The 14,942-nt window shown below is 29.9% G+C and overlaps 1 protein-coding gene across 1 annotated transcript in view; it reads left to right on the top strand.

Annotated features, from left to right (window-relative positions):
* Positions 1-14,504, top strand: part of LOC114195011 (GDSL esterase/lipase At2g03980-like) — a 29,812-nt gene extending 15,308 nt beyond the window's left edge. Inside the window, exons 2-6 of the mRNA XM_028085413.2 lie at positions 12,708-12,905; positions 13,039-13,163; positions 13,565-13,810; positions 13,958-14,210; positions 14,320-14,504. Of these exons, the coding sequence (XP_027941214.2) occupies positions 12,708-12,905; positions 13,039-13,163; positions 13,565-13,810; positions 13,958-14,210; positions 14,320-14,504 (1,007 nt within the window). The remainder of the gene's footprint in view (positions 1-12,707; positions 12,906-13,038; positions 13,164-13,564; positions 13,811-13,957; positions 14,211-14,319) is intronic.
* Positions 14,505-14,942: the final 438 nt, after the last annotated feature.

Raw genomic sequence — 14,942 nt, forward strand, 5'->3', positions numbered from 1 at the left:
CAATTAACGATAGTTAGAAATTTTTAACTAACATTGGTAGGATAATATTTCTTTGTTAATATCGACTGGAGTTTTTTAATTGATATTATTAAGGGTGTTTTTTTTTTCAATTTACTTTTGTTATAAATATTTTTATTTCTCACTTGACATTATTAATTGGAGTTTTCTTAACCAATTCAAGACATTGTTTTTAACCGAGTAAATTAGTTGATGTTTGACATTATTATTGTTTATGTTAATATTGTCATTAGTGATAACAACACTAATATTATTTTTCACCAATAACTTTTCTAATGTTGAGTTTGAAAACTTTTCAACTACGATTAATTTTTACCAATGTCAGTAAGAAAAACTTTTTAACAAACATTGATAAAAAGATTGACAAAAAAACTTAAATCAACAATATCATAAGAATAATCTTTATTATTATTGTTAGTCTAAATAATTATGGTCAATATTAAATAAAAGAGTCTTAATTAATATCAATAGAGAAAAAAATTCCACATTAATTAAAAAAATCTTATTTTAAAAAAAATATTAAAATTGTATATTATTCAAATATTTTTTTATATTTATATTTAAATAAAATACTTGAAAATGACGTAATTTGAAATCACAATCATTTAAGTATCTTACAACTTACAAAACTTTTCTATGAAAACAAGGTTAATTTACTCCAAAAATTAAGGGTTCTAGGGATTTACCATGTTAAGATTAGTAAGATTAGTAATTTATTAAAACTATTGAGTTTCAAAGAGCTAATAATCGTAATGAAGATTCCTTTTGTAAATTATTGGTAGGGTGTGTAATGAATTAGAGAGAAATTAATAACCTTAACCTATGAAGAATGATGATGTATTAATCTGAGTATGGTTCTGATTACAATGATTGGAGAGTACATGAAAGAGCAACTGGTTGAGATAATGAGAGACCCCATCCCTTTCTCCCTTTGTCTCTTTCCCTCTCATTGGTGGTCCACTCCTTTGAAAGCTTTAAAACTCCCACTTACATCCAGCTCAATGAGGGTGAGACCCCCAATACTCCATTCACCAAACCAAATCACTTTCTACACAATAATTAGCTAAGTCAAGTTCCCATTAGAGACACAAATAACAAAAATAATATATACTTCAATACAATTACATAGCTTAAAACTTAAAACTTGATTTAAATAATTCTTCCATCTTTTAAAGTGTCTTTTAAGCATAAAATTATTTTTAAGCTCTAAAGAAATAATACTTTAGATGCAATGATTGATCCTAACAATATTATTTTAACGTATTTGAGGTTGAAACATTTAAGTCATTTGAAGGGACGGAAACTCCACTGGTTTCCACTAGGAGACTTATTTTAGTACTCAATAATCTCATTAGTTGAAGCCTCTTTCAACTAGTTGAGACTACTTTTAAACATAAAATCGTTAAAACAAAAAATACCTTAAACATAATAATATTGTATAAAGAGACTTAATAAGAAAAAATGTACATAAAACACTCATAAATAAATGAAAAAATAAGTTTTGGATTTTTTTCTTTTTTAGTGTTATATACAAAAAGTTTGATATCATATTATCATTTTTTAATTTATATATAATTCATACGAATACATATTTTTATTTAGAAGTTCACGTTAAGTCTAACTCAATTTTATACATCTGACCTATAAAATAAGACTTACATGTTGTAAATAGTCTCTAAATTGATGTGCAACTTAAAACAATTTTCCTTTGTATAAAAATTTTGAAGTTTGAATTCTTATAATAAGTTTGGACATCTAAACTATTAAGAAAAATCACTTTCATTTTTAATTACATAATAATGATAGAAATATGAACATTTGAAGATCTTTCATGTTTTCCTATATTGCATAGATGTGTTCCACGGGTGGGTGTGGAAATTGAATGAGTTAACAAGCAGCGAGTGATGGGGCGCATAAATTATTTGAATTGTGACCAACAATAACAGAAATTATAAAATTTTGATTGTAGTGGGGACCTGGTGTTAATAGGGTCTAGAAAGAGTGAGAATCTGATAATAATGATGTTTCCCACCGGCATGGTCATGGACAAAACCTATGTCCCCATAAAGTTTCTTGGGTCACTTCTTGTTATCATCCATGGATACTTGAATCTTTAGATCTATGTGGTGCTAACTTCTTGCACACAATAAACATCATATATCTTATTCATTGCTGCCAGTTTTTAAAAGACATGTCAATTTCAAAAACATTAAAGAAAAAAAAGAAAAGTGGAATTTCTTCTTCTTTAGCATACTTTTTTAATCATAAAACTCAAATAAAAAAAGTATAATCTTGTACCATTGGTTGAATAGAACACGTAAACTAAGTATTATTAAATTTTATTATATAAGAAAATGTAAAGTATATATTTATTTTTTAAAATATCAATTGATTTATAAACAAAACATTTAAAACAGCTAGAATAAAAGTTTTCAAGTTACGATAGGTAAAACTATAAAATTTGAAATTCAAAGAAGTAGATTCAAACTTAGCTGAAATTTGTGTCACTACAAACATATTTAATGGAATCTTTTAGGGAAAGTTTTAAATTGGTGATTGGTCATTCACCAAATGGAATCTAAATTGTTTTGCATCCGATTTGCGACTACTCAACTAAATATCATAATTAGAAAAAAGTATATAAAGAAAAGTTTCTTCATTTATACGGTTGATATTATACCTATAGATTTCTGAAATTGTTTCACTTTTGATTAAAAATGCATACTTCTTTCTCTAGAATGAAAATTTTAAATTTATGTTGTGTGTTAAGAAAAAAAAAATAGAACTTTACTTCCTTAGTGACATATTATTTAGAATTTAAATGAAGTCAATATATTAAAAAAACTAGTTGATAGAATGATAGAAGAAGAAATAAAAATTAGAAGAAAACAAGTAAATAGAATGTTGATCGTAGTGAAAAATCTAATAAAGTATTTGTAGATTTAAGTATGTTTGGCAAAAGTAGTTGATAATTATTAAGTAATTGATAAACTAGTTTCTAATTGATAAATTACTTAATTTCTAATTGATAAGTTAGTTTATCAGTTTATAAGTTTTGAGTCGGTAATCTAACTTCTTTTATTAGAAGTGATTGGAAAATTAGTTAATAACTTAGTTATTAAATGCAAAATGATATATAAATATTTTTTAAAAGAGAATCTAGCAGGTTTTAAATTTGTCTAGTTTAATTGTTTACTCTAAAGTGTAAAATATGATTTTACAAATAGTTGGATGATGCCCAAATACTATGTGTTTGACAAACACAACGTAATTTGTATTTGTAGAAATTTGTATGATAAGAAAAAGACTTGGAGAAACAATGTTGATATATAATCTTAAGCATCCACAATACATGTTTAATATTTTAACTTTAATTTTATGTATGCAGGGATCGTTCCCTTCTCCATCTTTTAAGAGGATATGCTTTTGAAGTGTCAATATTAATTTCTTAAATGTAAAAGCTTGTCCAAGCCAACAACTCCTCTAAGGTGTTAGAATGTTTATTCTAATAGGACTTTTCAGCCAAGCATGGTCATTGCTTTTCCCCAGTTTAAGAAATATTTATCTAATCAAGGTCTAATAAGTGATAATATATATATAATTAGTACACAAAGAAGAGACATTTGACTAATGCTACAAGGAGAACATTTAATGTCTCCGGTGTCTAAGCATGGTGGACAAATGATATTTGAAGAAGGAGAACTTTAGTTTATCTCATAACGATTTCAAAAGATTTGCGATGACTTTTCTTTCTTCTCATCTTTTTATAAAGATGACCTTCTCGATTAAGAAAGATCGACAACCACATTGTTAACAATCATGTGACAAAAACATTATCTTAGCAACCTAAAAGAGAGTTTCTCATATTGTATTTGTCTTAGGATGTTATCATCATTTATTTAGAAATATGTGATATTGGGTCTTCCCTACTTTCAAGAAGTACAAAACAAGTGTTGTATCTATAGGAACTTGTTCAGAATCTCAAACAATTATAATCTATCATTAACTTGCTATAAAATAATATTTGACAAGATATAATGAAGGATTTGAGCAAGAGCAAAATAAGATTGAAATAACCAAGATATATATATATATATATATATATATATATATATATATATATATATATATATATATATATATATATATATATATATATATATATATATATATATATATATATATATATAAACGTATTGAGATTGAACTTCACCTATTTTCTTGATCTCTGATATCACTTGTTGGTGTGCAAGGTGACTATAGATGGGAGGATGAATAAAGCCTTAAACATTTTCTTAACTAATTTTGCTTTTGACATTCTTTCCTTAAACTCATTGAACACACATTAGTTGAACAAAAACATATATTAACTATAAAGAACATGGGTCGTCTAGTAGTTATAGAAGTCTTTGATTCATTGTACCCTTTCTATGTCCAATGTTTGTCTAAGTGTATTGTCTAATCATCCTTAGTTTTACTGAATCATTTTCATACTAACTTAATTCTCTTGTTTCGTTATAGATTTTGTTATCATCAAAACCTACTTATTGTGAGACTCATCTAATTCAATCTTTCATCGTCTAATACTAACACTTCACTTTTTTCCTCTAGAGCGTGATTACACTTTACAACAAGCTAAGAAGTGGCACAAGATTGCATGTGATTTGGGTTTAAGATCTAATCATGTCTTGCCATGTTCTTTGGATATTGTTGTATTGTTTTCTTCAGTTGACGAAGAATTAGATTAAAGTCATTTTTTCATAGCCCGTAAGAGTAATACATGTTTAAAATTTAAAGATGGTGGCTCAATAGGAGGTGTTTGTTTAAGGGAGCGAAGTCTGGAATGTAACATCCCTAAGGAATATTACTAAAATAAATAATTAAAATAGGCAAATGAATTTCAATAGTCGTAATTTTATTATTCCCAAACGCGGGAAAATTTAAAATGTGAAAACACGCGCCAAAATATATAAAACATGAATACCAAGAGTATTACAAGTTCCAAAATTTATTATTCATAACTGAAAACATAACAAAATATAGTGAGAAAATCTCCTAGCTCTAATCCCCAAGCTAGCCCTCACTCCGTCGCTTGAGCATCCTCAGCATCACCTGTATCAACATCTGCTCCCGTGTAACAAATCACACAATCATCGCCATACACAAACAGAAAAGGTGAGCTCAGAAAAAAAAATAACATATATTCATAAATATATTAATACCAGATAAGTCATACACCCATCTCATTCAACCTACTTAGTCCTTGGCCAAGACCTTAACCCCAAGGCTTTTCAGCCTTCAAATAACACAAATGGTTAGCCTTGAACTCGGGAATATGATGCTCACACGAACCTGCCCGCTCGTGGTCCTGCCTCTACGAACCTCCCCACTCGTAGTCCTGCTCTACGGACCTACCTGCCCATAGTCCAACACATGTGATCCACCAGCCCCGTACCTCCCCACACGTGGCATCTCTCAAGTGTGAGCACAAAACATACGAACCTACCTCGCTCGTATCCCCATGCGAAAGTAACTGGATATGAACTTCCCCGCTCATATCATCACATGTTATCCACCATCCATGAACCTACCCGCTCATGGCACAACATCTCCCGATCCAAGTGTAGCATCCTTGCTCAAAACAACACACAAACAAATCAAGGACAACAACATTTTCGCCTGGCTCAGCCTACACGCTGCCAGGCAAAATCAGTCCAGACCGCCTAGCGGTACCTGCCCACCGCCAGGCGCTAGCGCCCTCCTAGCGCCACTGTTTTTCAGTCACCGCCTGGCGGAGCACACCTTGCCGCTAGGCACCACGCGGTACACGGACCTCTCCAATTGTTCATATCGCCTGGCGGCATCAGCAGGCCGCTAGGCGCCACACCAGAAGTACCTCGCTACTGGTTTTGGCACACTCATTAATTTGTTCCAAAACTAGAACACTACCACAAGCATCACTTTTCTCATTCATCAGGACCTTATGCAAAATTACCTAGCCATACCTCAATCAATTTAATTCATATTCTTGCCTCCTTGGCACTCCACAGGTGAACCCATTACCTACAAATTTCCCTTCCCTAACCACACAACAAGACATAGGATTTTCCCAGTTCCTCTATCATTAATCAATGACTCATCCCAACTCAAAATGAGACCACCCGCATAGTACCTTATAGCACATTACCTACCTGATTCACACTACAACAATAATACAACTTCTACTCATTTAGCATTCAATCCTTTTTACACAAGTCTTAACTATTACCTCAACTCATTAAGACACACCATCTCATGTCCCAATTATACATCATCAAACAAGCGTACATTTTAACCTTGAAACTTTGAATTAGGATCATTATTCTCCCTATAACTTTCCTGCAACCACACCATACTATGCTCATACCTTCACACTTATTCTAATTCACACAATTCAATAATATAATTATATCGTTCCTTATAGTTTCATTAATAATTCTCTAGTACCACTCACTCACCTAGGTTCTTCTCCCATTCTCCAGTTCTTAAACTCACAGACTATGCCACTGCTCCAGTCATCGCCTGGCGACATGTCATGATCCGATAGGTGGCGTATCAGGTTCTGGTTCCATCTCTCTCTGCTGCACTTACGAATCCTCCAATTCTCCATTAATTCAATCCATATTCAAATCCTAAAAATACCCAACGACTCATTACCATTTTCTTTTCCTGTTTTTATCAGCTCAAATCCTGATTCCTATGAAACTTCATGTATCATGAACCCTTCATTTCTATCCTCGTACCCTAAAACCAGAATATTATGGAACTCCTTGATTTGAACAAAATTCAATTGATTATACCCTCACGGTATAATTTACAGACACCACAAAAAAACCAATCAAAACATTGAATTTCGCAGTCACACATACATAGAATTACCTTGGAACTCGATACATCTCAATTCAACCAAAAATACAATAAAACAGTGGCCTAACACCATATATCGCCTGATGGTTCAGCTTCACCGCTAGACAGTTTAAGAACGAACCCAGAAACAAGGTTAGTACTGATGTGCCGCCTGGCGGCACATGCATGCCCGCCAGGCGGTTTCTGGGCAGATTCCTAGAATTTCGCGATAACATCACAATTCAACAGGAAAATTTATACAATTCGATTCATATCAACACATTACAATAAGCACGAATCAAAAGAGTTAAAAACAACTCCCCTTACCTCGAATCCTCGCTCCAAATTCGAATTGAACGTGTCCTAAAACCCAAAACGCTCTTGTTCTTTGTTTACTTTCCAAAGAATGGTTTTCCACTCCAATTCCTCTCTATAGTGCGTGCCAATTGCCAGAATCTCACTACTCAACATTCACACTACTATTCCAGGTCTCTCTCTCTCTGTAATTCCTCTCCCTCTCTCAAAATTAAACCTCCCTTAATTACCCTTTACACCCTAAAACGAATTTTAATTAAAAATAAAGATTAAGGCAAATCAATGGTTATTAACCAAGTGTTTTCCCGCCCTTAGGTTACCTCTCTATTGGCTGCTAGGGTTCCTAAACCCTTCATATTCATACCAAAAGAAAATTTGGCAAAATAAAGTGTACTTTTGTTCTTAGCCAAGTTTGAGCCCACAACCTATCAATCACCAAGTCAAGATCACAACCAACTCAACCAATTCACAATTGCGATAATTCCTCCAATTCTAAGGTTATGTTATCACGTCTCACATTCAAATATATAACATAAAAATGCATAAATTAAATAACATACAAATGGCATACATAAGACTTGAACCCAAGCCCTTTCACACAATTAAGTACTCTCAACCACTTAAGCTAGTACTTTTTCACATCATAGCACACCGCATTAAATGCCTTAAAGGCTTCTATTACCCACCTGTATTAAATAATTATTTAATTAACTATTTAATTTTCTCGGGTCTTACATTGAAAGCAAAGACGAATACAAAGAAGTGATTTTTCTTTCCTTTTACTTGTAACAAACTATTGTACAAAGTTTGAATATGTTCATTCTTTTAATATTTGCATTGTATTATGTATTCATCTAAATAAGATTACATATTCCTAATATAATCAAACATAATGAAATATTTTTAGTGACAATTTGAAATCCTATCAAACTTTTGCTATAATACGATAATTCTTTGTTTGAATGTGTGTCATAAAAGTTGTTGCAAAAAATGAATATGATAATGATTATTTTTAAAAAAAATCCATGTTTTAAACTTTGATGGTTAAGCACCATTATAAATATGATAATGCTTCTTTTTAAAAACCCATGGTTTGAAGACAAAGATGAAGACAAGTAAGAAGAAATGTTTGTTCATTCTTTTATTCTTTACATTCTCCTGCGTATTCACCTTAATAAGGTTATATCCTCCTAACCTCGAGTTTTCCTTGATTATGTGCTTACATTTAAGGGATAAAAGCCTTGAAGATGAAGATGAAAGTGATTTTTCTTTTCTTTTCTTTTGCTTATAACGAACTATTGTATAAATTTTGAATGTATTATTGTTTTATTCTTTACACTATACAATGTATTCATTTGAATAAGATTGTATCTTCATGATATAATTGAACATAACAAAATATTTTTAGTGAAAAGGTTTGGAATCTTATCTAATATGTGTTATAATTTGTCAATTCTCTATTTGAATGGGTTTCATAAAATGTTTTGGTGAAAAATGAAATAGATAATGCTTTTTGTTATATGAAACCATGTTTTAAACTTTAATAATTTAAGTGTTAGTAAAAAGGAGGAGATTGTTATAAGAGATCCAAAGTTTGGCATGATTATGTGATTATACTAAAGTGTAAAACATGTCTTTATGAACTATCAAATCAAAAGCAAATACTTCATTTGTTTAAGAGATACAAAGTAACTTATATTAATATTGTTATAAAATAATTGAAAGAAAGAAAATAGATAGTAGACACTGATTTTCCGCGTGTCATTTATCAATAGTAGAAGTCTCTATTTATAGATAAAAAAGGCAACCCAAGGGATACAACTCAGTGGTTACAATACTAATGATAACATCAATAGCAATCAATTATAGGTAACTGCTAGCAACTCAATGGACATCCATAAATTTCATAACAAATATAACATTCTCTGATAAGTAAAAAAAACTTGAACATACGATATTCAAACATAATCTTAAAAATTAATAATACTTGTAAAATATTTTAACGTTTATTTTTTGTACATAGGAAATGTTCACTTCTTATTTCAAGAGGATCTTACTCTTAAGTTGTTAACACCAAAATCTCTTGAAGAACATGCTTAAAGTTGACCCCATTAACAAATATCTCAATGTTTCAAGACATTTATTCTAAAAAGACTTTCAACCAAGCATGGTCCTTAATTTTCTCCATTTTAACAAAATCTATCCTACCTAGGTCTAATAAAAGTGATGGCGTGTACCAAAGGTATTCTTAAAGAAGGGTTGTGCAATTAATGTTGGAAGGAGAGCATTTAATGTGTCTTAAGCTTCAGGCATGAATATACGATATTTGAAGAATAAGAACTTTAGTTTGTCTTAGAACGACTCCATAGGATTTACAATGAATTTTTTTCCTCTACGCTATTTATAAGGAAGACCTCCTTGATTAAGAAAGACTGACAATCTTGTCAATAATAATCATGATAACAATGCTAAAGCTCTTAAGCAATCCTTATCCTTTATGTGTGGGCAAGTACATTGAGTGCATTCACAACAACCTAAAAGAGTGTTTATCATTTTGTATCAATCTTAGGACATTATCATTTTTAGTTAAAACCTTTTGGTCTTGTAGATCATACCTTATGCTTAAAAATTGGCTAGGTTCAAACAATACTCATGTTTAACCAATTAGTGACTACATTCCAATACCCAAGTTTTAACTACGAATGACTGGGTATAAGGAATACTTGCTATGTAGTTAGATGTAATTGGGTCCAAATAATACTTGCCTTGTACTGTACAATGTTGGCATGCATTAATGAACTTTTGTTGTGACGATGAATGATAACATTGTCGTTAAGCGATCAAATTAATACTACTTATCTATAACAACTTCAGTATTGTAAAGAAAGTAGCCAAAAAAATAGTATGGATTAAGTTAACCTTAAGTCGTCTCCCAACGAACACGGAATTGATTTTTAACAAGTTAGTTCTTATAAAATCTATACAAAATGGTTAGTCCAATAAAATAATAAAAATATGAGAGATAAAGATAAGAAGATAAAATAAGACAGAAATAATAGTAAAGAAAAATAGGTTGATTCCACTGCTTTTTCAAAATAGGATTCATCATTGGTTTCCTAAAGATTATTGTTATTGATTTCTTGTTTAAGACTTCAAATTAATCAATGTAACTTCTCAATTAATTTGTTGGTGTCCTTACTTTCAACCAAAATAACTTCTCAATCAAAGGTAAAGACTTTGTAGATTAATCTTAGTAAATTTAACCAAAGTAACTTCTCAATTAAATATTACTAATCATAATCATGTCCATTTTTTTACCTCTTATATCTAGTAAAAAGCTAATTAACCAAAGTAACTTCTTGATTAATTCTAATCTAAGTTTTCACCTTTAATCAAAGTAACTTCTCAATTATTAGAAAAAACTCATTCAATCATATGAAAGTTTCTAAAATTAATCAAAGTAACTTCTCAATTAAAATTTAAAAACCCTTGGAGTCATACGATTGTTATGTTATGTAGATTTAACACCGTTCTAACTTGCTACAATTACTTTTACTAAATTAAGAACCAAAAGACATAGATGAAAATAAATCTCAACAAGAATCAAAAGAACATACAAATTAATTGATCTAACCTCAGAATCCAATTAAGAAATTACAATGGAATCAAGCAAAGAAGTTTAGCCTTTCATGGAATGCAAAATAAAAATAAAAGAAGAATAGAGAGAAAAAGGAAACGAAATTAGGCCCCCCTAAGGGTTCCTAAACTTCGGAGTCCCGAGCTTGTCTTTTATGCTTCTCCCTTGGTGTCTTTATATAGGAATTGGACTGGACTTTTCTGTTGCTAAAATCTCTCAAATATCTTTTAAAATAAAGATAAAGATAAATATTTAAAAATATTTGGAGAGATATAGACTATTTGACAAATATAATTGGTTGATAATATCAATATCTAATATAATTAAATTAATTAATTAATTAAAGACATACGATAAATTATCACCAATTAGTATTTGTATTAATTTTCCAAATCAACCCTTTGCAATCTCCTTAAATTATCTTCTAAATAATTCAATATCTTCAAGATATATTTGTTTGTTGTGGAACTAAAAATATTCAAGAAGATCTTGTCATATTTAAAAAGATTTGGTAGTTATTATCTTTTAATATTTTATGATATAATTAAATAAGATAATTATTTAAAAATATCAAATAAAATATATAAGATATATTTTCCCAAATTATCTTCTATCATAAAGATAAAGAAAATCGCAAGGTCCAATTTTTTGTTGCTATCTTATTGGCTTAGCCAAACTTATTCACTTTTTCAAGCTTTTCTTGTCGTCTTCATGGAATGCTTAGCTTGGATTTTTGTGATTTTGATAATTTCCTATTCTTAGATTTATCTTTAAGGTGTCATGAAGCTTTAAGCAATTTATTTCCACACCTCCATGAGCTCAACTTAGTTGTAGCTGCACTAACACACCTCAAAATATCCAAAGAACATTTATGCAACTAAAAAACTATTTTTAACATGTTTTTGTATCTGATGCTCAATAAACCCAATTATAGGAAATCTCAATTAAATCAATCTTTAAGCACACAAATTCAATTAAATACCCATAATTAAACATTAAATGAGGGCAAAAATACGCACTCATCAATGAAGAACTTGACATAATCTAAATTAACATACGAACCAATATAAAAGTAACTTATGTAAATCTCTCTAATCCCTTGTCATTTTTATATTGCATGTTATTAATTGGTAACAAACATCGAAAGGAGAGGTTTTACTAAGATGTCTTCGAAAAATATTACAACAAAGATAAGGGACTTATCAAGTACCCTAAGTACTCAATTTATAATCATATAGTTTTCTTTGGTGATAAAAAAATATATAAAAGAATTATTATTCTTTTAAAAGAAGAGGTGCATGAGAAACAAAATTAGGAGAGAAATAAATTTAAGAAAATAATGGTTAACGACACACATTTTACTTTTGCAATTCATTTTCTTAAAACTTGATTGTTAGTATTAGTTATCTATTAGAGAGTAAAATAGTTTACAATTGAGAAATTTTAAAATTAAAAACACTATTAAAATGAATTTGATTAGTTTGAACTATTCTATACAAAAAAGAAAAATAGGAAGTATAAGTTTAAAAATTAATTAAGAAAAAAGGAAGAGGTATGGAGCTAAAGATAGATGAAAAAGGAAGAACAAAGAAGAATGAGTTAGTCTTTACTTAATTTGGAAATGAATAACAATAACCCTATTTGGGCAAAAAAATGAATTAAACATTGAAGCATGCTGAGAGATGACTAAACACATTTGAGTTGTAATTTTTGTTATGAAATAGTAATGCTTACGACAAACGCCAATATTTATGACATTATTTGTTGTGTTCAATTACTCCAAAAGAAAACAAAATGGAAAAAAGCTTAAAAATTCTCTGGGTTATTTCCATAATCATAACTCAACAATTAGCATTCTTGGCCAATGCCTCATATTCTAGAAAGAGGATTGTGCCAGCTTTTTACGTTTTTGGTGATTCAACTGTAGACGCTGGAAACAACAACAATCTCAACACACTTGCCAAGGCAAATGCATTTCCTTATGGCATTGACTTCAATAATTGTTCCACAGGAAGGTTTAGCAATGGCAAAACCTTTGCTGACCTTATTGGTAACTCTTCCACCTTTCTTCTTAAACACCATCTCTGTCTCTTTTTGGTTGAAATTTAATGTTTCCATGTAAACATAAAAGAAAAAAAGAACAATATTACATGGATTTTTACGTATTTATTGTCCTTTTGTAGCTATCAGATTGGGTTTGCCAATGCCGCCTCCATACTTGGGTGTGCCCAAGTCTGAGAGACATAAAGCAGTCACAGGAATTAACTATGCATCGGGATCTTGTGGAATCTTGAATTCAACTAGAGTAGTAAGATTCAAAATAAATAAATATAGAGATTAATATCCTTTTTCTTTTCTCTCGAAGTATTTCGAAAAAATAGGTTTCATCATTAAAAATTGTATATTTATTTCTTTGCATTTTATGAAAGTCATATAAAATATCCTTTTAACAAACAACACATGGAAGTTATATTCTAATTCATTGTGAAACTCCATTTATCTTATAACAAATAAATCCAATGTTGTTTGTTGAAAAGATGTTTTATATAACTCTTATAAAATACATGAACCAAAACACATATATTCAATATATGTTTAAAAATTATATAATTTTTAAAAGTAAATTTAGGATAAAAATATATATTTGACCCGTAAATAAACATTTCTAGTTCAATTTATTTCTCATCATATTTTTATTTTGTGACGAAGGGAGATTGTTTGTCTTTGGATAAACAAATTGAATACTTCACCTTAACCGTGGCCAACGATCTTCCAAGAAGCATACATAGCAAAACAAAACTAAGGCATTACTTATCCAATTCCATATATCTCTTATCAATTGGATCTAATGATTACATGTTGAATTATTTCAAGTACCCAAATGGAACCAATAACAATCTAAATCCAGAAAAATATGCAGATTACCTACTTGAGCAATTGGCTTCACGTATCAAGGTAATCTTTTAGTAAATGTTTTAAATTATATGTTGATTTCTTTTATGCAGTAATTGTTAAATTTTAATGTCACCTTTTAATTAAGTATTTATTTTTTCCCAAAGAATTTGAAAATTGTGTTTCCTTCATTCTTTCTTTTCCCCCTAGAGAATTTATGATCTTGGAGCTCGAAAGTTTGTGGTAAGTAGAATTGGTCAAATTGGATGCACACCAACATGTGTTATAAGGATACCATATTCCCAAAAATGCAATGAAGATATAAATCAAAAGGTTAAACACTACTCAGACAAACTCCCTGGGAAGCTACAAGATTTGCAAACCCAACTCTCACATTCAATCTTCATTAACTTGGATAATTACAATTTCTCCCAGAAAATAAGAAATTCCCCTGAAAACTTTGGTAAACAACTTCTACCATTAATCTTTAAAAAAAAAGGAATTAAGAAGTTCATGTGGTTTTTGTATTGAAGTATGATCATAACTGATACTTTTATTTATTACATTTTCAGGGTTCAAAAATATTTTTGACTCGTGTGTCCAAGGAAGGAAACCTTGTGCAAAACGGAATGAATATTATTTTTTTGACTTTGCTCACCCAACTGAAGCTACAAATAAAATATATGCAAACGAATGTTTTAGTGGAACCCAATTATGCCTTCCTTACAATATTTCGAAGTTGATTCATGCACATTAAAATATTTGTACCACGCTCTTGTAGAAATATATCATCAACAATTTTTATTTGTTATTTGTTTTTCACTTTCTCTTTTATGTATGATAAACAAGCTATACTTTGCTTAAAATGTTTTATCTTTCTGAACAATTTTTTCAATTAAAATTAAATAAACTTATACTATATTGTAGGAAAAGGTGTTTTTAGGATCAAAGATCAAGATATTGAGTTTTAGGAGGGGGTGAATGCATATACGGAATGTGGATAGATTAATAAAATAATATTATATACTTATTTTGTGTAAAGTCCACTTATTTTTGAAAAATTATACATAGTGTGGTTGGGAATTTAATACTTGGAGTGATTTATTGATGTTGGACGCAACTACATTACATATTGTATTTTCATGAGACATTCTACCTTCTTCTATTAAGTCATGATCATGATGATTGCAAAGCT

Source organism: Vigna unguiculata, chromosome 8 (assembly GCF_037176805.1).
Source record: "Vigna unguiculata cultivar grain cowpea cultivar isolate G323 ecotype 2 chromosome 8, ASM3717680v1, whole genome shotgun sequence".
Taxonomy (NCBI): domain Eukaryota; kingdom Viridiplantae; phylum Streptophyta; class Magnoliopsida; order Fabales; family Fabaceae; genus Vigna; species Vigna unguiculata.